The sequence below is a fragment of the Hyla sarda genome, chromosome 1 (assembly GCF_029499605.1).
Source record: "Hyla sarda isolate aHylSar1 chromosome 1, aHylSar1.hap1, whole genome shotgun sequence".
NCBI classification, from domain to species: domain Eukaryota; kingdom Metazoa; phylum Chordata; class Amphibia; order Anura; family Hylidae; genus Hyla; species Hyla sarda.
The window spans coordinates 267,289,274-267,316,305 of NC_079189.1; the positions used below are offsets into that span (position 1 = coordinate 267,289,274).

Below are 27,032 nucleotides of genomic sequence, written 5' to 3' on the forward strand. Positions count from 1 at the left end.
TCCTCTAAACGGAGAGGATGCCCCCTTGTTATAGATACAGTCCTGGGTATAAATAGATCATGGGAAAGATCTCTGTACTGTCCCCTGATATATTTATACATAGTTATTAGGTCTCCCCTAAGCCTTCTTTTTTCTAAACTAAATAACCCTAATTCTGATAATCTTTCTGGGTACTGTAGTCCTCCCATTCCCCGTATTACCCTGGTTGCCCGTCTTTGAACCCTCTCCAGCTCCACTATATCTTTCTTGTACACTGGTGCCCAGTACTGTACACAGTATTCTATGTGTGGTCTGACTAGTGATTTGCACAGTGGTAGAATTATTTCCTTGTCGTGGGCATCTATGCCCCTATTGATGCACCCCTAGGTTTTATTTGCCTTGGCAGCAGCTGCCCGACACTGGTCACTACAGCTAAATTTACTGTTAACTAAAACTCCCAAGTCCTTTTCCACGTTAGTTGTCCCTAGTGTGCTCCCATTTAATACATAATCCCAGGTCGGATTTTTCCTCCCCATGTGCATTACCTTACATTTATCAGTGTTGAACCTCATCTGCCACTTCCCAGCCCAAGCCTCCAACCTATCCAGATCCATTTGTAACAGTGCCCTGTTTAGTATCATCTGCAAAGATTTCTACTTTACTATTTAACCTCTCTACAAGGTTATTAATGAATATATTAAACAGGAAAGGACCCAATACTGACCCCTGTGGTACCCCACTAGTTACAGTCACCCAATCAGAATAAGTACCATTAATAACCACCCTCTGTTTCCTATCACTGAGCCAGTTACTTACCCACTTACACACATTCTCCCCCAGCCCCATCCTTCTCATTTTATGCACCAACCGTTTATGTAGAACCGTATCAAATGCTTTGGAAAAATCCAGATATACAACATCCAGCGATTGCCCAGGGTCCAGTCTGGAGCTCACCTCCTCATAAAAGCTGATCAGGTTAGTTTGACAGGACCGATCCCTCATAAAGCCATGCTGATATGGAGTCATACATTTATTTGTATCAAGATATTCGAAGATAGCGTCTCTTAGAAAACCCTCAAACAATTTACATACAGCAGAGGTTAAACTAACAGGCCTATAATTTCCGGGGTCACCTTTTGTCCCCTTTTTAAATATTGGCACCACATTTGCCATGTGCCAGTCCTGGGGAACAGTACCTGTTACTATAGATTCCATGAGTATTAAAAATAGAGGTCTGTCTATTACACTACTTAATTCCTTTAGAACACAGGGGTGAATGCCATCTGGACCTGGTGATTTGTCTATTTAGATTTTTTGTAGGTGGCACTGTACTTCTTCCCGGGTTAGACAGATGACCTGTAAAGGGGAGTTTGCCTTATCTCGCTGTATTTCACCTGGCATTTCATTTTCCTCGGTGAATACAGTGGAGAAGAATTTGTTTAATATATTTGCTTTTTCCTGATCCCCGTTTATAATTTCTTCTTTATCACTTTTTAAAGGGCCTACACTTTCATTTTTGAGGTAAGGATAAAAGATATGGACACTCTGGACGGCACCTTCCTTGGGAATTGAAAAAACTTGCCAGAGCATTAAAAACGCAAATTTTTATTTGGAAAATGGTGCAACTTAAAAGTTTCGAATCCGGACCGGATTCTTCGTCTCTTACAGAGAAAGAGGCGCCAGTTTTTAAATGTTCAAATAATGAAACTGCCGCCGGGTCAGAGGGTAAAGGGGAAGGGAAATAAACAGTACAATAAACAGTATACAGTACGGTTCTTTTATTTCCCTTCCCCTTTACCCTCTGAGCCGGCGGCAGTTTCATTATTTGAACATTTAAAAACTGGCGCCTCTTTCTCTGTAACTCATACTGCCTGACGAAGAATCCGGTCCGGATTCGAAACTTTTAAGTTGCACCATTTTACAAATAAAAATTGCCTTTTTAACGCTCTGGCAAGTTTTTTCAATTCCCAAGGAAGGCGCCATCCAGAGTGTCCATATCTTTTATCCTTACCTCATTTTCTTACTGGACCGAAGAGTCACGGGAAAAGGGACGCGGAGGCTGCCACCTTCACTGGCTCAGAGAGTCTATATGTCATCAAAGGTGTTGCCCTCTCAGTGCAACACTACATGGTAAGGTGCATTATTTATATCCATCTTACTGATTTACCCCGCAATATTTCACCAGGAGCGCACCTCTTTTTGTTCATTTTTACTACACTTTCATTTTTGACCTTTTTGCTATTTATATAGTTAAAAAACATTTTGGGGTTAGTTTTACTCTCTTTGGCAATGAGTCTTTCTGTCTCTATTTTTGCGGCTTTTATCAGTTTTTTACATATTTTAAATTTTTCTCTATAGCTTTTTAATGCTTCTTCACTGCCATCCTGTTTTAGTAGTTTAAATGCTTTATTTTTGTCATTTATTGCCCCTTTAACATTTTTATTCATCCATATTGGTTTTCTTTTATTTATGACTCTTTTATTCCCATAAGGTATATACATCTTACAGTGAGAGTTCAAGACATTTTTTAAAGTCTCCCATTTAGTGTCAGTATTCTTGTTTTTGAGGACATTATCCCATTTTATATTGTTAAGGGCTTCTCTGAGTTGGTCAAACTTTGACTTCCTAAAGTTCATTGTTTTTGTGGCCCCTCGAGAAATTCCCTTATTGAAGAACAAGTTATAATGTATTATATTATGGTCACTATTTCCTAGGTGTCCTTCTACTTGCACATTAGTTACTCTGTCAGGTCTGTTGGTTAATAGTAAGTCTAGTACGGCACCCCCCTCTGGTCGGGCTCTGCACCATTTGGGACAGATAATTGTCTTTAGCTATAGTCAGAAACCTGTTTCCTTTATGAGATTCACAAGACTGCGTCTCCCAATTTATTTCAGGATAGTTAAAGTCCCCCATTATTACCACCTCATTCTGATTTGCTGCCTTGTTTATTTGCCTCATTAATTGATCTTCTACTTCTTCCATTATGTTTGGAAGAATTTTTTTTTTTTATCTCCATATATTTCTACCCATAATGACTCCACTATCATGTAGCACTATCATGACCATCAGTATTTTTAATGGCAAAAAAACATTTAGTTGTGATTTTCCTTACAAAGTTGTTTAGATCCAAAAATAGTCTGAAACTATCTGCTTTGGAAGTGGGGCAATAGGATAAACCCTCTTTTAGGATATTTTCTTCTATCTCGTTTAACACATATGAAGATAGATTTAAAAATTTACTGAGGTTATATTGTCTTTTGGTGATTTCTCTTCTTTGTCTCTCTTTCTTATGGTACTACATCTGAATCTGGAATTTATTCATACTGGAAACTTGAACAGCGCCTGATGCATGGGTCATTTCTCTTCTCTCATCCACTGCTAAGAGATAGGCAGGAGAGAGCCTGAGGAATCTATCTAGATAGGGAATCCCTAGCAGCCTTATCTCCTATGTTAGGACCTGCAGTCTGAACAAAAAGCCTATCTGACTTCTTAATTCTTTGCTTCTATTAATGTACTCTAAGACACATCTCCTAACATCTAAGTTATGAAAAGATCTTTCAATATCATTAGACGGGTTGGCACAAAAGTCATCTATTGTGACTTTTGGTAAAAAATAAAAAAGGCAGCATCTGGACTGAGTACGATTCTATCATCGGGGATTCTCGTGTATGGTCCTTTGATTGACAAAGCAGCTAGTTCTCACTCATATCTGGCTGATGTGGTGGTGACCAGAAAGACAGTCTTTTGAGACAGTATTTTTAACGGTATAGTGGATAAGGGTTCAAATGGCTCATGACACAAAGCATTAAGTACAACAGTGGTCCTAGGATGGAGTATTAACACTTTTTGATAATTGCGTTCTGTTAACGGATCTAAAAAATCTTATGATCCACGGATGGTCAGCAATCTTCTGGCTGACACTTTTGGTGGTAAACTTTTTTTTTTTAAATCAACTGGTGCCAGAGAGTTAAACAGATTTGTAAATTACTTCTATTAAAAAATCTTAGCGGAAATTCTTTTCTTTTTGGATTTCTTTTCTGTCTGTCCATAGTGTTCTCTTTTGACACCTCTGTCCATTTCAGGAACTGTCCAGAGCAGGAGAAAATCCCCATAGCAAACATATGCTGCTCTGGACAGTTCCTAAAATGGACAGAGGTGTCAGCAGAGAGCACTATGGACAGACAAAAAAGAAATCCAAAAAGAAAAGAATTTCCTCTGTAGTATTCAGCAGCTAATAAGTACTGGAAGGATTAAGATTTCCTAATAGAAGTAATTTACAAATTTGTTAAACTCGTGGGCACGGGTTGATTTAAAAAACTATGTTTTCCTCCATAGTACCCTTTCTTAATCCTTTTTCAAGACCCATTGGAAGGAAGTCCAAAACAGATGAAGACATCTGCAATTCTCGATGGACCCGCGGTTAGGAGATCCAGTACTTCTAGAAGGACCCACAGGTCCGAGATTGACATGGTCGTCAGAAAGGAGAGCCATGCCCTCCTGGACCAGAAGGGGCAATCAGGATTACTCTTGCACTGTCTTCCGTGATCTTCCTGATGACCCTAGGGATAAGCACGAGTGGAGGAAAAGCATAAGCCAAGTCCCAAACCCATTTCTGGGACAAGGCATCCACCACTAAGGGCCTATCTGACGGGGAAAGACAGAAAACTGTTTACTTGCCTGTTCTGTCTGGTGGCAAATAAATCCCCACAAGACCATGATTTTCTGAAAAATTTTGGGATTCAATTGCCACTCCCCTCAATTGAACTGCTGAAATAGACTTCACTTGAGCCTCTGCAAAGGAAAGGACCTGAAAAGATAACAACATAAGACTAGTTGGAGTTGGAAAGGGTGCAGAGACGCGCGACTAAACTAATATGGGGCATGGAACATCTTAGCTATGAGGAGCGATTAAAGGAGTTACAATTGTTTAGTCTTGAGAAGAGACGTTTAAGGGGGGATATGATAAACGTATATAAGTATATTAATGGCCCATACAAAAAATATGGAGAAAAACTGTTCCAGGTTAAACCCCCCCAAAGGACGAGGGGGCACTCCCTCCGTCTGGAGAAGAAAAAGTTTAGTCTCAAGGGGCGACACGCCTTCTTTACCGTGAGGACTGTGAATTTATGGAACGGTCTACCTCAGGAACTGGTCACAGTAGGAACAATTAACAGCTTTAAAACAGGATTAGATACATTCATGGAACAAAATAACATTAATGCTTATGAAGAAATATAAAATCCCATCCCTTCCCCAATATCGCGCCACACCCCTACCCCTTAATTCCCTGGTTGAACTTGATGGACATATGTCTTTTTTCGACCGTACTAACTATGTAACTATGTAACTAGCACTTCTAATAGTACCCTGTCTGTTAATTAGGGATACAGCAGTAGTGTTATCTGAGAGGATTCTAATATGATGACCTTGTATAGCGAGACCTAAAGATTGAAGGGCACAAAGTATAGCCAATAATTCCTTAGGCTAAGTTTCTACTTGTTTTTTTGTCCTGCGTTTTTTGGTTTGAAAAAAAAAATGCAAGAAAAAAAATGCCAGTGCAATTTCCTGTGTCTGGCGTTTTTTTCATTTGTGTGGAAATTGCATTTTTGGCCCCTTTGGCGTTTTGTTTTTTTTGTTATCCAGTACTTGTTGGGTACCAAAAAAAAAAAGAAAAGATGCCGTAGTGATGGAAAAATATCTATTTAACGAAATGCATATTTTTTTTGTAGCAAAATTTTTATTCATTTTTAATAAAGTGTGTGTGTGTGTTTCACTGTTTTTTTCACTTTTTTTTAGGTAGTACTACACTCCCAGCATGGAACAGACTGTTCCATGATGGGAGCTGTAGTACCTGTACTAGACGTATCTCTGTGATCCTCCTGTATAATGTATAGATGCAGCCGGACGCTTTTCTGTGGTCCCCTGCACTGACGTATATATATACCAGTCATATTTCCCACAGAGGGTTGTGGCTGGAACCATGTGGCCAATCACAGCTCTCTGTGGGAAATATGAATAGGTGTATATATACGGCAGTGCAGGGGACCATAGAAGAGTGTCCGGCCGCATCTATACATTATACAGGAGGATCGCAACGGAACCTGGGCGATCTGTCAATTAGTGCAGGATCTACTACTCCCATCATGGAACAGTGTGTTCCATGCTGGGAGTAGTAGTACCACCTAAAAAATTAAGAATAAAAAGTGAAAAACACACACACACTACATTTTTATTATTGTCGGCTATATTTTTAGTGCCCTGCCCGCCCACATAAATTGATCCCTGTTTAAAAATGAATAAACATTTTGTTATAAAAAAGATAAATTTCATTAAATACAATTTTTTCCATCACCACTGTATCTTTTTTTATTATTAAATTTTTTTATGTTACCCTACGAAATTTTATTATAAAAAGTATCTCCATCACTTTTTTGGATCTCTAAAGTCCAAAAGAGAACAAAAAAGGCCTGAAAAAATGCCAAAGTTAAAACCCACATGATGTTTTTTTACTCCCATAGACTTCTATGCGAGAAAAACACCACGATTTCAGGGAAGAAAACGCCAGTGGCTCAACATGCTGTAATTTTGCAAACCGCCAAGGAGCTGAAAAACGCCAAAAAGAGTGAAAAAACGCCAAACTGAAAAACACCAAGTGGAAAAAGAATTTAGCGATTTTTCATTGATTTACAGCTAACATCTGGCCGCAGCCCTTTTTAGCCGAAAAACCGCTATGCGGCAGAATTGGCGTTTTTCTTGGCGTTAAAAAAGAAAAAAACGTAGAAACTTAGCCTTATAGTTACAGCAAGTATGTCTAACATCCACATCCCAAACTCACTGAAAGTCTCTACCCCAGACATCATAAGGTAAAGATAAAAATTAGGACTTACCGGGTGGCGCCTTCTTTAAAGATGAAATTGCCAAGGTGTGTTTAACTTGTTGGTGACGGAGGGCATATGGATACGCCCTTGCGTCTTATCACTTAAGGACGGAGGGCGCACCAGGATTACTGCTGATATCAGCAGGCATCCCTTGGCAATGCCTAAGGGATCCTGAGACCTTTTCATGAGGCGATCGCGATTTGCAGTGATTCCGGGCCAATGGGGTCACTGGTGACCCCATCGCCTGGAAAAAAACTGTGATCGGAGATGTCACAGACCAACCATGCTAAAGGATAGGAGCTAGGTGGCAGTGCTGCCACCTCCTCCTATCCCCTGCCGTTGGGGGCGGGAGGGTTAAAGTTCATTTCCCCCGCTCTCCCCACCGATCGAAGTTCGGGCAGAGTGGGGGAGAAACAAGGCTGGGGAGACCAGACTTACCGGAGCATCGGTGGGAGAGACCATGGGGCAGCGGCGTCGGAGACATCAGGAGTGCCGTGGAGGAGGCTGCAGTGAAGATCGCCGGTAGTTGCAAAACTACAACTCCCAGCATGTCCAGACAGCCAAAGGCTGTCTGGGCATGCTGGGAGTTGTAGTTTTGTAATGTCTGGAGGGCCACAGTTTGGAGACCACTGTGTAGTGGTCTCCAAACTGTGGTCCTCATGTTGCAATACTACAACTTTCAGCATGCACTGACTGTCTGGGCATGCTGGGAGTTGTAGTTTTGCAACATCTGAAGTGACACAGTTTAGTGATCTCTAAACTGTAGCCCTCCAGATATTGCACAACTACAATTCCGAGCATGCCCAGTCAGTCAGGGATGCTGGATGTGTAGTTCTGCAATATCTGGCCCTTCATATGTTGCAGAACTACAACTCCCAGCATGCCTGGACAGTCTGGGCATGCTTGGAGTTGTAGTTTTGCAACATCTGGAGGGCTACAGTTTGGAGACCACTACTTAGCGGTCTCCAAACTGTTCTTCCCCAGTTGTTGCATAACAACAATTCCTAGCATGCTCAGGCTGTCCAGTAGTTCTGCAACATCTGAAGGGCCAGATATTGCAGAACTACACGCCCAGCATCCCTGACTGTCTGGGCATGCTGGGAATTGTAGTTTTGCAACAGCTGTAGGCACACTAGTTGGGAAACACTGAACTAGAGTCTGTTTCCTAACTCATTGATTCCAACCCGTGTGCCTCCAGCTATTGCAAAACTACAACTCCCAGAATGCACTGACAGACCGTACACGCTGGGAGTTGTAGATTTGCAACAGCTGGAGGCACACGGGTTGGAATCACCGAGCTAGAGTCTGTTTCCTAACTCAGTGGTTCCCCACCAGTGTGCCTACAGCTGTTGCAAAACTACAACTCCCAACATGTACGGTCTGTCAATGCATTCTGGGAGTTGTAGTTTTGCAACAGCTGAAGGTTTGGGGCGCCCCCCCCCCCCCATGTGAATGTACAGAGTACATTCACACAGGCAGGTTTACAGTGGGTTTCCTTCTACAAGTTTGAGCTGCGGCGGAAAATTTGCCGCAGCTCAAACTCACAGCGGAAAATTCACTGTGAACCCCCGCCTGAGTGAATGTACCATAACAAAACTACACTACACTGACACAAGAAATGACGTCTCAAACTCCCAGTATTGCTAGACAGCCATTGACTGTCCTTAAAGGCTGGGAGTTTTGCTGGAGGCACCCTGTTTGGGAAACAATGCCATAGGGTTTTGGTAGAGACAAGCCCCATCTTTGTATCCGGGTCCGCCCCATTGCAAAGTCCTAATTTAGGTCTCCAATGCGCATGGCGCTCTCTCACTTCAGAGCCCTGTCATATTTAAGAGGTAAAAGGAGAAAAAGTACACAATTTGTAACGCATTTTCTCCTGAGTATGGAAATACCCCATATGGGGGCGTAAAATGCTCTGCGGAAACACAACATGGCTCAGGAGTGAGAGAGCGCCATGTCTAAATTGGTCATTTGTACAGGGGTGGCTGCTGGTTACAGCAGTTCGGACATAAACACAAAAGAAAAAATACCTAGTTGTGACATTTTGGAAACTACACCCCTCGCGGAATGTAACAAGGGGTATAGTGTGCCTTAAAGTGGTACTCCGGTGAAAACCTTTTTTCTTTTAAATCAACTGGTGGCAGAAAGTTAAACATATTTGTAAATTACTTCTATTAAAAAAATCTTAATCCTTCTTGTACTTATTAGCTGCTGAATACTACAGAGGAAATTCTTTTCTTTTTGGAATGCTCTCTGATGACATCACGAGCACAGTTCTATCTGCTGACATTATTATTATAATAAGAATAATGCTTAATTTATTGTTGTCCTTAGTGGGATTTGAAACCGAGTCCCCAGCACTACAAGGCAGCAGTGGTAACCACTGAGCCACCATGCTGCCCTTAGCATACATCTGCTATGCATCTGCTATGCATGGTTGCTAAAATGGACAGAGATGTCAGCAGAGAGCACTGTGCTCGTGATGTCATCCGTGTTCCAAAAAGAAAGGAATTTCCTCTGTAGCATTCAGCACTAATAAGTACTGGAAGGATTAAGATTTTTTAATAGAAGTAATTTACAAATATGTTTAACTTTCTGCCACCAATTGATTTAAAAGAAAAAAGGTTTTCACCGGAGTACCCCTTTAATATCCCACAGGTGTTTGACGAATTTTCGTTAAAGTTGGACATGAAAATTTAAAATTTGTTTTTTTTCCCCTGAAATGCTGGTGTTACCCCACATTTTTCATTTTCACAAGGGGTAATAGGAAAAAAAGGCTCCCAAAATGTGTAACCCCATTTCTTCTGTGTATGGAAATACCTCATATGTTGATGTAAAGTGCTCTGCTGGTTAACGTACAATGGCGCTCATTCTCTTCTGAGCATTGTATTTTGGAGATAGGAATTAGGCTGGAATTGAAGGACATGTGCGTTTACAAAGCCCCCATGGTGCCAGAACAGCGAACCTCCCACCCCATTTTGGAAACTACACCCCTCATGTAATGCAATAAGGGGTGCAGTGAGCATTTACACCCCACAGGTCAGGTGTCTGACAGATTTTTGGAACAGTGGTCCTTGAAAATGAAAAATTTAATTTTTAATTTGCACAGCCCACTGTTCTGAAGATCTGTCAAACGCCAGTGTGGTGTAAATGCTCACTGCACCCCATATTACATTCTGTGAGTGCTGTAGTTTCCAAAATGGGGTCACTTGTGTCCACTGTTCTGGCACCATGGGGGCTTTGTAAACGCCGACTTCTATTCCAACCAAATTCTCTCTTCAAAAGCCCAATGGCGCTCCTTCTCTTCTGTGCATTATATTATGCCTGAGGAGTACTTTACATCCACATATGGGGTATTTCCATACTCATACTTTACACATTTTTGGGGGCTTTTTCTCCTATTACCCCTTTTTTTTAACCTCCCATTTTAACGAAAGTTTGTCAATCACCTGTGGGATGTTCAGGCTCACTTTACCCCTTGTTACATTCCTTGAGGGGTGTAGTTTCCAAAATAGTATGGCATGAGTTTTTTTTTTTTTTTACTGTTCTGGCATCATGGGGGCTTCCTAAATGCCCCCAAAAACCATTACAGCAAAATTCACTTTCCAAAAGCCAAATGTCACTCCTTCCCTTCTGAGCCCTCTAGTGCACCCACAGAGTACTTTACATCCACATATGAAGTATTTCCTTACTCAAGAGAAATGGGGTTACTAATGTTGGGGGCATTTTCTCCTATTACTCCTTGTGAAAATGAAAAGTTTGGGGTAACACCAACATTTTAGTGTTAAAAATCAAATTTTTCATTTTCACGTCCGACTTTAACAAAAGTTCGTCAATCACCTGTGGGGTATAATGACTCAATTTACCCCTTGTTACATTCCTTGAGGGGTGTAGTTTCCAAAATAGTATGCCATGTGTTTTCTTTTTTACTGTTATGACATCATGGGGGCTTCTTAATTGCGACATTCCCCCCAAAAACCATTTCAGCTAAATTTGATCTCCAAAAGCCCAATGTCGCTCCTTCCCTTCTGAGCCCTCTAGTGCACCCACAGAGTACTTTACATCCACATATGAAGTATTTCCTTACTTAAGAGAAATGGGGTTAAAAATTTTTGGGGCATATTCTCCTATTACTCCTTGTGAAAATGAAAAGTTTGGGGTAACACCGGCATTTTAGTGTTAAAAATAAAATTATTAATTTTCACGTCCTACGAAAGTTCGTCCATCACCTGTGGGGTATAATGACTCAATTTACCCCTTGTTACGTTCCTTGAGGGGTGTAGTTATCAAAATAGTATGCAATTTTTTTTTGTTTTTTTTACTGTACTGACATCATGGGAGCTTCCTAAATGCAACATGCCCCTCAAAAACCATTTCAGCAAAATTCGCTCTCCAACATCCCATTGTCGCTCCTTCCCTTCTGAGCCCTCTAGTGCACCCACAGAGCACTTTACATCCACATATGAGGTATTTCCTTACTCAAGAGAAAATTAATTACAAGTTTTGGGGCCGTTTTACCTTTTACCCCTTGTAAAAATGGGGAAAAAAATGGGGCTACAATACGATGTTAGTGTCAAAAATTGAGATTATGATTTTTCTCCTCCATTTTGCTGCTATTCCTATTTTGGGCTCTCTGAATATAATACTGCCACACACTGCACCCTTTGAATATAATACTACCACACACTGTACCCTCTGAATATAAACTTGCCATACAGTGCACCCTCTGAATACAATACTGTAACATATTGTGGCCCATAAAAGCAGTACCACCCCAGAAATTCCTTATATACCCACCATGCCTCTGAAATATTAATACTGCCCCATCCGGTGTTCCCACATATACAATATAATAATGTCCTGTTCCCACAAATTAATAATAATGCACCCTGTCCTGTGCCCCCACAGAAGAATAGTTCTGCCCTGTGCCCCACATAATAATGCCTCTGTTTTGTGCCCCCATCACATGTAATAATACCCCTGTCCGTGCCCTCACATACTGTTGTATGCCCCCTAGTTGTAATAATAACCTGTCCCCCCTCCACATAACCCTAATGTCCCCTGTCAGATGCCCCTCACATATAATGCCCCTTGTCCTGTGCCCCCCAAGTTGCAATAATGCCCCCTGTGCCACCTAAATGGTCATAGTGCCCCAAACATGGTAAAAAACAACAACCATACTTACCTAATCCACAGTCCCACGAGCAGCTCTCTCCCTCTTTTAACACCTGGACCGTGTGAGCCACGGGGATGGGATTTCCGGGCTGGCCTGCCAAAGGATTGCGTCCTGGTGGCTTACACGATGCAGGCAACTAGGGACCTAAAACATCTGGGGCATGGTCAACAAGAAGTAAAACACAAGTAAACATACTGTACTGTGGAGTCACTGTGTGTATTATACCTATACTGTGACATCACTGTGTTTATTATAACTGTACTAGGACATCACTGTGTGTATAATCCCTGTACTGTGACATCGCTGTGTGTATTATTCCTGTGCTGTGACATCACTGGGTGTATAATCCCTGTACTGGGACTTCACTGTGTATAATCCCTGTACTGTGACATCACGGTGTGTATTATCTCTGTACTGTGACATTACTGTGTCCATCATCCCTGTACTGTACAGAGTTAATATGCGCAGTGACGTCACAATACAGGGAAAATACACACAGCGACGCCAAAGTACAGTAGTTATGGGGAAACTCTTATATGGGGGGATCCTGCTGCCTACACATACTGTGGGGGGCATCCTGCTATCTACACCTACTTTGGGGGGGGACCTGCTGCCTACACCTACTGTTGGGGGACTCTGCTGACTACATCTACCATGGGGGGACCCTGCTGCCTTCACCTACTATGGGGAGGACCCAGCTGCCTACACCTACGGTGGGGGAACCCTGCTGCCTACACCTACTGTAGGGGGACCCAGCTGTCTAAACCTACTTTGGGGGACCCTGCTGCCTACACGTACTGTGGGGGAACCCTGCTGCCTACACCTACTGTGGGTAAACTTTGCTGCCTACACTTAATGGGGGAACTCTGCTGCCTACACCTACTGTGTGGAAACTCTGCTGCATACACACAAAAATGTTACATTACTGGTGAGGGAACGCCCTGTAACTATACCTAATGTGGGGGACTATCTACTATGTTCCTGCCTAGCTAATATAGGGACAAGCTACCAAACTATTAGGAGGGCTACCTATTACCTACATAGGGGTTTTCATACAGGGGGCAGCTTTCCGGGGGATTTACCTACAGGGGGCATGACTACCTACCTGGGGGCCACTACTTCCTGGGGACATTACCTACCTGTAACTTTCGTAAGCAATACCTTATTTTCTGTCCACTAACACAAATTACACAAAATCGCCCCTCCAGAGACTAGACTCTGGTTCCACCACTGGGTAGAGGGGGGGGGGGGGGGGGGGGGGCTGGCTGGCTACCTACTTGACTAACTACCTGGCTACCTAACTTTATACCAGGATGCCTAAATACCTGACTATCTAACTACCTAGATATCTGGATGTCTAACTACCTACCTACATATCTTAGTAAAATAAAGGAAAAAATGGTGCACACCTCATGCAGATTAACCAGGTAAAAATTTGAAAGAGACAAGGAGAGAGCCGTATGGCTCTGTAGTATGGAATATGAGAACACAGCCTCTGGGTCCCTCCGGTGATCTAGTGTAAAAGACCGGTGCAAGTAAAAAAAGAACAGTAGTTCGAAAATCTTTCAAAAAAAAAAAAAGAGGACATCAAACAGGGTGCAGAACTCTCAGATGTGGAGAAAGGTATAACAAATGTATTGAAGTTACAGGGTGCAACGCTAAAATAAAGAGCATTTCCAGTCCGGACCAGGCTCTTTGGCAATTACACAATGTGGGAAACACAGCATAATAAAACAATACAGCGATTGCTTCTGGGTGGAACCAACGCAACCGTAAACCGGAAGCAATGAAAATCAGGATATCATAAAAACGTGGTGATAAATAGTATAAACAAATTGGTAATAAAAATACAAATAATAAAAACACCCAACAAATACTAAAATTAAATCACAAAAGGCTATTTTGTGAGACGGTTGGAGAAAACTGAAGGCCCACCGTAATGTTGTATGTATTAATGTGGGGAGCATGCGCAGTAAGGTATAGCATACTACAGACCAACCCTTATCTTGCAAAAGTGATTCCTAGTCAACCACGCTTCACCTATAGGAGAGCATCATCCTTAAAGACTATTTTGGCCCCGAGCCAGGTCAAGAGACATCAAAAATACCATTCATGCCAGACTGACCCCTTTGGCACATCCTTGAGAAAAGGATGCTTCAAGTGCAAAAAGCATCTGGCCCTTATCCATCCGGACAGCAACCTTTCCATCTTCATCACATTACTTCGTACCGGCATCGCTTAGCAACAGATTCGAACAGCTCAAAAGGTTGGAAATGTTCTGGATTTGCAAAATGCACACGCTATCACCTCATGGCCTTAATGAAGTTAGGGACGTCATCGTCTGAGTCATTTTTGCCATCAACCTCTTCATTTTCTTTATATTTGTTGTACATCTCTCAGGAGATCTGGTCCATTCTGCCAGGACACATGCGCCAATTTCTTTACTTCTAACGTTCTCACGCATTGTAGCATCCTTTACCTTACTGTGCATGTTCCCCCCATTAATACATACAAAATTACAGTGAGCCATCTATTTTCTCCAACTGTCTCACAAAATAGCCTTTTGTGATTTTATTTTGGTACTTGTTGGGTGTTTTTAATATTTGATATTTTTATCACCAATTTCTTTATACTATTTATCACCACGTTTGTGCGATATCCTGACTTTCATTGCTTCCAGTTTACAGTTCCGTTGGATCCACCCGGAAGCAAACACTGTATTGTTTTATTATGATGTGTTTCCCACATTGTGTAATTACCAGAAGAAGATTTTAGTGTTGCACCCTGTAACTTCAATAAATTTGTTATACCTTTCTCCACATCCGAGAGTTCTGTGCTCTGTTTGATTTCCCCCCTTTTTTTGGGAAAGATTTTCCAACTACTGTTCTTTTTTACATACCTGGCTACCTAACTATGTACATTCCTGGCTTCATACATGGCTGCCTAACTACTTAGCTAGCCAACTACCTACCTACCTGGCCAGTCACCTACCTACATATCTAGCTTGCTGATCTACCTAACTGGTTACCTATTTACCTGGCTACCTACCTACCTGCCCTTTTACTGTGCAGGACACCAAGGAGGGCAATATTACAGTTTGTGGGCCTATAGATGGGAAGATTGTGTAGATGAGGTGAGGACACTGTCTGGAAATATACAGAGTCTAACATGTTTGTCCTGCAGATGTGAAGAGATCTACATCGTGGTTTGAACCAGACATGGAAGAAAAGGGGACGCCGCTGATCAGAAAAGTCGTAATTGTGAGTCCCTAGATGTAACTGTAATCACTTATTTGTTATACACATCCTGTGTACAGCTGATATCTACTGCCATATGGTCCTGTGTGCCCAATTTACCTTCTGTACTGTACATGATAAGAACAGTACATCTATTAAGAAAAACGTGTATTTCTATAGTAAGATCAATAGTACTAACGCATAATGTACTACAAAGGTCAGACAACACATATGAGACTGTGCAGGAGGGCTTCAATGGGCATGAAGTATGACCAATAAAACTGACAAACTGGAGTGGTTGATGTCTGAGGAGAATTATGACATAATGGGTATAACAGAGACTTGGTTGGATGATAGCTGTGACTGGGCGGTCAACATACAGGGTTATAGTCTATTCAGGAAGGATCGGACAAAACGGAAAGGGAGAGGAGTCTGTATGTGAAATCAAGTCTGAAGGCCACACTATGGGAGGATATATGTGGAGGCATTATGGGTAGAAATATATGGAGATAAAAATAAAAAAAATTCTGATAGGGGTTTGTTATAAGCCACCAAACATAATGGAAGAGAAAGAAGATCAATTACTGAGGCAAATAAACAAAGCAGCAAATCAGAATGAGGTGATAATAATGGGGGACTTTAACTATCCTATAAACTGGGAGACTGAGACCTGTGAATCTCATAAAGGAAACAGGTTTCTGACTATAACTAAAGACAATTATCTGTCCCAAATGGTGCAGAGCCCGACCAGAGGGGGCGCCCTACTAGACTTAATATTAACCAACAGACCTGACAGAGTAACGAATGTGCAGGTAAAAGGACACCTGGGAAATAGTGATCATAATATAATACATTATAACTTATTCTTCAATAAGGGCATCTCTCGAGGGGCCACAAAAACAATGAACTTTAGGAAGGCAAAGTTTGATCAGCTCAGGGAAGCCCTTAACAATATAAAATGGGATATTGTCCTCAAAAACAAGAATACTGACACTAAATGGGAGACTTTTAAAGATATCTTAAATTATCACTGTAATAAATATATACCTTATGGGAATAAAAGGGTCAGAAATAAAAGAAAACCAATATGGATGATTAAAAACATTAAAGGGGCAATAAAGGACAAAACAAAAGCATTTGAAATACTAAAACAGGACAGCAGTGAACCGGCATTAAAAAGCTATAGAGGAAAATGTAAAATATGTAAAAAACTGATAAAAGCCGCAAAAATGAGACCGGAAGACTCATTGCCAAAGAGAGTAAAACTAACCCCAAAATGTTCTTTAACTATATAAATAGCAAAAAGGTAAAAAATGAAAGTGTGGGACCCTTAACCTCTTCAGGACGCCGGGCGTATGCATACGCCCTGCATCCCGAGTCCTTAACCCCTTAAGGACCAAGGGCGTACAGGTACGCCTTTGCTCCCTGGTACTTAAGGACCAAGGCCGTACCTGTACGCCCGTGCAAATTTTGGTCCCCGCCGCGTGCCGGGCCGGGGATGACTGCTGATATCTATCAGCAGGCACCCCGCGCAAATGACCAGGGGGGTCATCAGACCCCACCATGTCGGGGATCGCCTCAAATCGCAAGTGAATTCACACTTGCGATTTGCGGCTATTCCGGGTCATACAGGTCTATAGTGACCCGGAAAATAAAGGGGATCGCGGATGTCCTAGACACCCACGATCCCCTTGAAGCAATAGGAGTGAGGTGGCAGAGGTGCCACCCCTCCTATCTCTGCTATTGGTGGTCTAGACGCGACCACCAATAGCAGATCGGGGGGCGAAGGGGTTTACTTTCGGTTTCCCCGTCCTGCCCTCCCAGAATAGGCGGGGCAGAACGGGGAAACCAACAGGGACCGGCGCCGAAGATCCACTTACCCATCGGCGACGGCAGCGGGCGACGAAGAAGAGGACGGCGACGCAGCTCCCTGGATCCGACGGAAGCCGGTGAGTTACTTAGCAACATCTGGAGGGCTACAGTCTTAGACCACTATAGTGGTCTCTAAACTGTAACCCTCCAGATGTTGCAAAACTACAACTCCCAGCATGCCCAGAGAGCTGTTTAGGCATGCTGGGAGTTGCAGTTTTGCAACAGCTGGAGGTCTACAGTTTGAGACCACTGCACAGTGATCTCTATACTGTGCACCTCCAGATCTTGCAAAACTACAACTCCCAGCATGCCCACACAGCAGTTTGCTGTCTGGGCATGCTGGGAGTTGTAGTTTTGCAACATCTGGAGGTCCACAATTTGGAGACCACTGTGCAGTGGTCTCCAAACTATAGCTCTCCAGATGTTGCAGAACTGCAACTCCCAGCATGCCTAAACAGCAAACAGCTGTCTCTGCATGCTGGGAGTTGTAGTTGTGTACCTCCAGCTGTTGCATAACTACATCTCCCAGCATGCCTTTCAGCGATCAGTACATGGTGGGAGTTGAAGTTTTGCAACAGCTGGAGGCACACTGGTTGGAAAATACTGAGTTAGGTAACAGAACCTAACTGAAGGTTTTCCAACTTTTTCGACGCAGCGCAAACTCCTAGCGGTAAATTCACTGTAAACCTCCGCCAGTGTGAACGTACCCTAAAAACACTACACTACACTAACACATAATAAAGGGTAAAACACTACATATACACCCCCTTACACTGTCCCCCCAATAAAAATAAAAAACGTATTGTACGGCAGTGTTTCCAAAACAGAGCCTCCAGCTGTTGCAAAACAACAACTCACAGCATTTCCGGACAGCCACTCACTGTCCAGGCATGCTGGGAGTTTAGCAACAGCTGGAGGCACCCTGTTTGGGAATCACTGACGTAGAATACCCCTATGTCCACCCCTTTGCAATCCCTAATTTAGTCCTCAAATGTGCATGGTGCTCTCTCACTTCAGAGCCCTGTCGTATTTCAAGGAAACAGTTTAGTGCCACATATGGGGTATCTCCGTACTCGGGAGATATTGCACTACTAATTTTGGGGGCTTTTTTTCCTTTTACCCCTTATGAAAAAGAAAAGTTGGGGTCTACACCAGCCTGTTAGTGTAAAAAATAAAAAAAATTTACACTAACATGCTGGTGTTGTCCTTTACTTTTTATTTTCACGGGAGGTAAAAGGAAAAAAGACCCCCAAAATTTGTAGCGCAATTTCTCCTGAGTATGGAAATACCCCATATGTGGGCGTAAAATGCTCTGCGGACGCACAACAAGGCTCAGGAGTGAGAGCGCACCATGTACATTTGAGGCCTAAATTGCTGATTTGCACAGGGGTGGCTGATTTTACAGCGGTTCTGACATAAACCCAAAAAAATAAATACCCACATGTGACCCCATTTTGGAAACGACACCCCTCACGGAACGTAACAAGGTGTATAGTGAGCCTGAACACCCCACAGGTGTTTGACAAATTTTCTTTAAAGTTGGATGGGAAAATGAAAAAAAAAAAATTTTTTTCACTAAAATGCTGGTGTCACCCTAAATTTTTCATTTTCACAAGGGAAAATAAAAAAAAGCCCCCCAAAATTTGTAACCCCATTTCTTCTGAGTAAGAACATACCCCATATGTGGATGTAAAGTGCTCTATGGGTGCACTATAATGCTCAGAAGAGAAGGAGCACCATTGGGATTTTGAAGAGAAAATTTGTCCGGAATTGAAGGCCACATGAGTTTACAAAGCCCCCATGGTACCAGAACAATGGACTTTTGGAAACTACACCCCTCATGTAATGTAATAAGGGGTACAGTGAGCATTTACGCCCCACAGGTGTCTGGCAGATTTTTGGAACAGTGATCCGTGAAAATGAAAAATGTAATTTTCCATTTGCACAGCCCACTGTTCCAAAGATCTGTCAAACGCCAGTGGGGTGTAAATGCTCACTGCACTACTTATTAAATTCTGTGAGGGGTGTAGTTTCCAAAATAGGGTCACATGTGGGGGGTCCACTGTTCTGGCACCACGGGGGGCTTTGTAAATGCACCTGGCCCCTGACTACCATTCCAAACAAATTCTCTTTCCAAAAGCTCAATGGTGCTCCTCCTCTTCTGAGCATTGTAGTTTGCCCGTAGTGCACTTCAGGTCAACTTATGGGGTACCTCCATACTCAGAAGAGATGGAGTTACAATTCTTGGGGGGCATTTTCTGCTATTAACCCTTGCAAAAATGTGAAATTTGGGGGGAACCACACATTTTAGTGAAAAAAATATATATTTTTTTTACATATGCAAAAGTCATGAAACCCCTGTGGGGTATTAAGGCTCACTTTATTCCTTGTTACGTTCCTCAAGGGGTCTAGTGTCCAAAATGGTATGCCACGTGTTTTTTTTTTTTTTTTGCTGTTCTGGCACCATAGGGGCTTCCTAAATGCGACATGCCCCCGAGCAAAATTTGCTCTCAAAAAGCCAAATATGACTCCTTCTCTTCTGAGCATTGTAGTTCGCCCGTAGTGCACTTCAGGCCAAATTATGGGGTACCTCCATACTCAGAAGAGATGGGGTTACAAATTTTGGGGGGTATTTTCTGCTATTAACCCTTATAAAAATGTGAAATTTGGGGGGAAACACACATTTTAGTGAAATTTTTTTTTTTTTTTTTTTACATATGCAAAAGTCGTGAAACACCTGTGGGGTATTAAGGCTCACTTTATTCCTTGTTACGTTCCCCAAGGGGTCTAGTTTCCAAAATGGTATGCCATGTGTTTTTTTTTTTTTTGCTGTTCTGCTGTTCCTAAATGCAACATGCCCCCCAAAAACCATTTCTGAAAAACGTACTCTCCAAAATCCTCTTGTCGCTCCTTTGCTTCTGAACCCTTTACTGCGCCCGCCGAACAATTTACATAGACATATGAGGTATGTGCTTACTCGAGAGAAATTGGGCTACAAATATAAGTATACATTTTCTCCTTTTACCCCTTATAAAAATTCAAAATTGGGTTTACAAGAACATGCGAGTGTAAAAAATTAAGATTGTGAATTTTCTCCTTCACTTTGCTGCTATTCCTGTGAAACACCTAAAGGGTTAAAACACTTACTAAATGTCATTTTGAATACTTTGGGGGGTGCAGTTTTTATAATGGGGTAATTTGTGGGGTATTTCTAATATGAAGATCCTTCAAATCCACTTCAAACCTGAACTGGTCCCTGAAAAAAGCGAGTTTCAAAATGTTGTGAAAAATTGTAAAATTGCTGCTGAACTTTGAAGCCCTCTGGTGTCTTCCAAAAGTAAAAACACATCCATTTTATGATGCAAACATAAAGTAGACATATTGGAAATGTGAATAAAAAAAAAATTATTTTGAATATCCATTTTCCTTACAAGCAGAGAGTCTCAAAGTTAGAAAAATGCAAAATTTTCTAATTTTTCATCAAATTTAGGGATTTTTCACCAAGAAAGGATGCAAGTTACCACAAAATTTTACCACTATGTTAAAGTAGAATATGTCACGAAAAAACTATCTCGGAATCAGAATGATAACTAAAAGCATTCCAGAGTTATTAATGTTTAAAGTGACAGTGGTCAGATGTGTAAAAAACGCTCTGGTCCTAAGGTGTAAAATGGCCTGGTCCTTAAGGGGTTAAGGATGTGGGGCGTATGCATACGCCCGTGAGAATTCCGGTCCCCGCCCCTAGCTGATTGGGGACCGGACCGGGATGCCTGCTGAAATAATTCAGCAGACATCCCGGCACATCGCCGAGGAGGGTCCTGAGACTCCTCCATGTCGGCGATCGCAGAAAATCGCACGTCAATTTAGTCATGCGATTTTCTGCTATTCCGGGCTGATCGGGTCTCTGGTGACCCGATCACTGGGAAAATAGGGATGATCGGAGCTGTCAGTGACAGCCCTGATCATCCTGAGGGATAGGAGCGAGGTTGCAGTGCTGCGATCTCCTAACTCCTGCCATTGGTCAGAACTGATTCTGACCAATGGCAGCGCCGAACAGTGCATGGCAACCCCCCGTTCTGCCCACCCCTGGATGTCGGGCAGAACGGGGGGAGAAGATGGAGGCTGGTACCTGGCCAGAAGATGGCGTGGGGACCACCGATCGTCGCTGGAGACAGCGGAGATCACGGCGCAGGTAGGGAAATGACGGTGAGTGGGGGGGGGGGGGGGAAGGAAGGGGGCAGTAAGCGATATTTACTGCTGCCCTTCCTAGTGGGTGCCAAACTGCTACTCCCACATGCCCAGACAGCCAAAGGCTGTCTGGGCATGCTGGGAATTGTAGTTTTGCAACATCTGGAGGGTCACAGTTTGGAGACCACTATTACAGTACCCAAACGGTAGCCCTCCAGATGTTGCCAAACTACAACTCTCAGCATGCCTAGACTGCCCAGGCATGCTGGGAGTTGTAGTTCTGTAACATCTGTCCCTTTAGATTTTGCAATTTTCATGACATTTTTGAAAATTGCTGCTCTACTTTGAATCCCTCAAATATTTTCAAAAAGTAAAAATATGTCCATTTTATGATGGTGGACATATTGTATTTGTGAATAAAAATAAAACTTATTTGGAATATCCATTTTCCTTACAAGCAGAGAGCTTCAAAGTTAGAAAAATGCAAAGTAACGACGAAAATTTACCACCAAAATAAAGTAGAATATGTCACTCAGAAACAGAATATTCGGTAAAAGCGTTTTAGAGTTATTAATGCGTAAAGCGACGGTGGTCAGAATTGCGAAAAAGGGCTCAGTCCTTAAGTTGAAAAAGGGCCTCGTCCTTAAGGGGTTAAAAAATGATGAAGAAGAAATTATAAACAGGGATCAGGAAAAAGCAAATATATTGAACTAATTCTTCTCCACTGTGTTCACTGAGGAAAATGAAATGCCAGGGGAAATACAATGTGATAAGGTAAACTCCCCAGTACAGGTCACCTGTCTAACCCAGGAAGAAGTACAGTGCCGCCTACAAAAAATCAAAACAGACAAATCACCAGGTCCAGATGGCATTCACCCCCCGTGTTCTAAAGGAATTAAGTAATGTTATAGACAGACCCCCATTTTTAATATTCTGGGACTCTATAGTAACAGGGACTGTTCCCCAAGACTGTCGCATAGCAAATGTGGTACCAATGTTTAAAAAGGGAACAAAAGGTGACCCAGGGAATTATAGGCCTGTTAGTTTAACCTCCATTGTATGTAAATTGTTTGAGGGTTTTCTAAGAGATGCTATTTTGGAGTATCTTAATAAAAATAAACGTATGACCCCATTTCAGCATGGCTTTATGAGGGATCGGTCCTGTCAAACTAACCTGATCAGCTTCTATGAGGAGGTGAGCTCTAAACGGGACCAGGGGCAATTGCTGGATGTTGTATATCTGAATTTTTCCAAAGCATTTGATACGGTGCCTCATAAAAGGTTGGTGCAAAAATTGAGATGGATGAGGCCTGGGGAGAATGTGTGTAAGTAACTGCCTCAGTGATAGTAAACAGAGGGTGGTTATTAATGTTACTTATTCTGATTGGGTGACTGTTACTAGTGGGGTACCACAGGGCTCCGTCTTGGGTCCTGTTCTGTTTAATATATTTATTAATGACCTTGTAGAGGGGTTGAATAGTAAAGTAACAATCTTTGCAGATGATACTAAACTCTGTAAAGCGGTAAACACTATAGAGGACAGTGCACTGTTACAAATGTATCTGGATAGGTTGGAGGTTTGGGCTGGGAAGTCGCAAATGAGGTTCAACACTAATAAATGTAAGGTAATGCACATGGGGAGGAAAAATCCGGGATGGGATTATGTATTAAATGGGAGAACACTTGGGGCAACTAACATGGAAAAGGACTTAGGAGTCTTAGTTAACAGTAAATTTACCTGTCGTGACCAGTGTCGGGCAGCTGCTGCCAAGGCTAGTAAAATCATGGGGTGCATCAATAGGGGCATAGATGCCCACGACAAGGAAATAATTCTACCACTGTACAAATCACTAGTCAGACCACACATGGAATACTGTGTACAGTACTGGGCCCCAGTGTACAAGAAAGATGTAGTGGAGCTGGAGAGGGTTCAAAGACGGGCAACCAGAGTAATACGGGGAATGGGATGACTATAGTACCCAGAAAGATTATCAGAATTAGGGTTATTTAGTTTAGAAAAAAAGAAGGCTTAGGGGAGACCTAATAACTATGTATAAATATATCAGGGGGCAGTACAGAGATCTTTCCCATGATGTATTTATACCCAGGACTGTATCTATAACAAGGGGGCATCCTCTACGTTTAGAGGAAAGAAGGCTTCTACACCAGCACAGACGGGGATTCTTTACTGTAAGAGCAGTGAGACTGTGGAATTCTCTGCCCGGAAACCGGCCCCATTGGTAATCATAAATGTGGATCATGCATGTGGTGTCCGAACTTAAAAACGGGCAACATTGCCAATATAGGAGGCAAAGAAATTCAATCACATGCAGAACCCAATGGGTAGTATACACTATAATTTGCCCATGTGGCCGATTCTATATAGGGAGCATAAAATGTTCTCTTAATACAAGGTTCAGAGAACAGGTATATTCAGTTTGTTCTAAAAATGGTGCCCCACGCTTTATTGAGCACATGAATTCAATACACAAAGGAAACTGTAATAATCCGCTCTTTTAGGGTCTGGAAGATGTCAAAGAAACTATGGATAAAGGAAAATCACTACTTCAAATCGAAGCTAAATGGATTATTAAACTAAATGCTGCGGCTAATTTAGGACTAATCAGTTTTTAGGTGTCAGCAATGTTTTTAAGTATTTTGTTAAATTATACCTGTCTTTTCAGTATTTTTGATGAATGTACACCTGTTCCGGACACGTCATCAAGAGGAGGTCCTTATAATGGTGACGTGAAACGGAACAGGTAGGGTCTGACGAAGCGTGTTGACGCACGTGCAACAGCTGTAACCCAGTTCATGGCTGACTAGCTGCATCCCTAGAAGATCGTCCGTGTATACCCTCTGTTCCTGCACGGATGAAAATAAAGAAATTACGATACTGCATCCCGGTGAGTGACGTCTTTCATTCCTACTCACACTGTATGATATATATATATATATATATATATATATGTAGTATATATATTGGTTACATCGCCCATTGAAGCCCTCCTGCATAGTCTCATATGTGTTGTCTGTTCTCAGTGTAGTACATTATACGTTAGTACTATTGATCAAGCATAAGGAAGTGCTGAAAAAAAATGGTGGTCACACAATTAGGCCCAGTTTGGACATTTCCACTTGGGGGTGTAATCACTTTTTTTTTTGCCAAGGTTTAGATATTAATGACTGTGTGTTGAGTTATTTTGAGGGAACAGGAAAATTAAACACTGTTATACAGGCTGTGCGCTTACTACTTTACATTGTTGCAGAGTTTAACTTAAATAAATATATATGTTTTTCTTAATAGATGTACTGCTCTTATCCTTTCCAGTACATAAGGTATATTGGGCACACCGCTCATTAAATTATCCCTTTTGCGCATTCTTATACATCTAATATATGTGCTCCATGACCTGATTCCCTGCAGCCTCTCAACTGGGTGACCCCCATTACTTACCTCCTATTATTTGCCAATTTAGCGGTACTATACCTGCTTATTGTGTGCTTAACTGTAGAACAGTGGCACTGATCATATCCCTGTCAGCGGCTGTCAGTGCCTCACTGAGCTGCTGATACAGAGCTCACTGTTTTCAGCAAGCCGATTCAGGTCCCGCGTGAGTGGCCGAAGTGTGGTCACGTGCATTAGCAACGCATCCCTGGCAACCTGATGACGGGACGCTCCTACAATCCCCGCGGTTGTGAAGAACAGGCCGGCGGGCGCTTCCGGTCCTGCGCTAGATCCACAAATATTCTTCAGGAAATATTGATGTGTTTTATGTATTGTTCTAATGAAACTAGAGACTCTTTTTATATACTTTGTAATTTAACAAATATTGTTTGGAAATGAATGTATTTTACTGTCTGAAAGTTTTTGAATGTTAGGATGTCATTTTAGCCAGGCCCCCTTTGTACTTGGCACCCTTTTACACTATTTATGTGGGCTACTGTTCATTACACTGTATTCTGATCTGAGGAAGGGAGGGCTCCTCCCGAAACACGTCATCTCCTTTTTATTTTATTACAATAAATGGTTCTGCTGAGAATCCTTATACCATTACTTTGGTCTACGCTTATTCTCACCTGGAAGTCCACAGCGCCATTCTACAAGGGTCCTTTTTCCGGTTCTTGTTATCTTGGCATCAGGGAACAATTTGCCTAATCCTGCACCCCAGAAGGCTGAGCACTGACTCCAGGAATTTTTGTACCCCATTATCGCTAGGGTGAGAGGCTTAAAATACTCTGCTTTAAGGTGAGCCGCCATCCACAAGGCTCATGGGTCACCAATACACGAGGCGACGGTATCAGTCTCTTTTTTTTTATTCCTACAAGCTAGCTCAGTGTACAGCAGTGTTTTCCAAGCAGGAAAAAGCTGTCTGATAATGTTGGGAGTTGTAGTTTTGCAACAACTGGATGCACACTGCCTGGGAGGAAACACTGTTGTATAGAGGCAGTGAAGACTGGATGGGGTGACACCATGGTGGGATTACTTCCCACTTGGTGGTGTGACCCCATTTGCAGGTGTCACCCCGTGTGGTCCGCACCCCCCTAGCAATGCCACTGCCTTGCCTGGTGGTGGGAGTGTCATGTTTTGGGGCTGCATGAGTGCGGCACTAGAGAGCTACTGTTCATTGAGGGAATCATGAATGCCAACATGAACTTTGACATACTGAAGCAGAGCATGATCTCCTCCCTTCGTAAAGTGAGTCCCAGGGCTGTATTCCAACATGATAACAAACCCAAACCACTCTAACGGAAGGTGATGGAATGCAAGGTCTCCATGATGTAATCATAAAAGAGTAGAACAGGATTTGAGTGCTGGAAGCATGAGCATAGGGAAGCATAAGGAAGTGCTGAAAAAAAAAATGGTGGTCACACAATTGGACCCAGTTTGGGTGTAATCACTTTTTTCGCCAAGGTTTAGACATTAATGACTGTGTATTAAGTTATTTTGAGGGAAAAGGAAAATTAAACACTGTTACACAGGCTGTGCGCTTACTATACATTGTTGCAGAGTTTAACTTCTTCAGTGTTGTCCCATGAAAAGATATAATAAAATATTTACAAAAATTTGAGGTACATACTCACTCATGTGAGATAATACTGTCATTTTTACTAGAACAGTCATATAACCAGGGAATTAATGATTTGATGTATGGCTCAGGTAATGAATTCCTGAAAAGTAGAGGAGTGCTCAATAAGCTTTCCTGTCACTTATAACAACACATTTGGGGAGATTTATCAAAACCTGTGCAGAGAAAAAGTTGCCCAGTTGCCCATAATAACCAATTAGATTGCTTCATTCATTTTTTTACAAGGCCTCTGAAAAATGAAAGAAGCTATCTGACAACTCTTCCTCTGCACAGGTTTTGATGAATCTCCCCCATTGACCCTATTCCTAATTCACACGCCCATGCATTAATTATTTACTACTCTGAACTTATCAACATAATACATTTAAAAAAAAATTGTTAATAAAATATTAATCTGTACATATTGTGCTTGACTGATGAGGGAACACAGGCTTTCCATTAATATAAATGCTCTTTTAACAGCACCTTCAATGAAATTTGATAAGCTAGTACTCAGTTTATACAATGCCTAGGTGCAATATTTTTCTACAGCAGCTTAGGCTGCTTTCATACTATAAAGTTCCTCCGTTTTAAAGACCTGTTATAATGTTTCGTTATGAAAACCCTTAAAAAC

At 42.1% G+C, this 27,032-nt stretch overlaps 1 protein-coding gene across 4 annotated transcripts in view; it reads right to left on the reverse strand.

The window, feature by feature from the left end:
- Positions 1 to 27,032, reverse strand: part of SEMA6B (semaphorin 6B) — a 974,413-nt gene that overhangs the window by 137,652 nt on the left and 809,729 nt on the right. Inside the window, exon 17 of one of the 4 annotated variants that reach the window (XM_056572049.1) lies at positions 23,203 to 24,194. The exons of the other annotated variants lie outside the window; for them this stretch is intronic. Within the exon in view, the coding sequence (XP_056428024.1) occupies positions 24,142 to 24,194 (53 nt within the window). The 3' untranslated portion in view covers positions 23,203 to 24,141. Of the gene's footprint in view, positions 1 to 23,202; positions 24,195 to 27,032 lie in introns of those variants that run through there. 4 annotated transcript variants of the gene reach the window in all.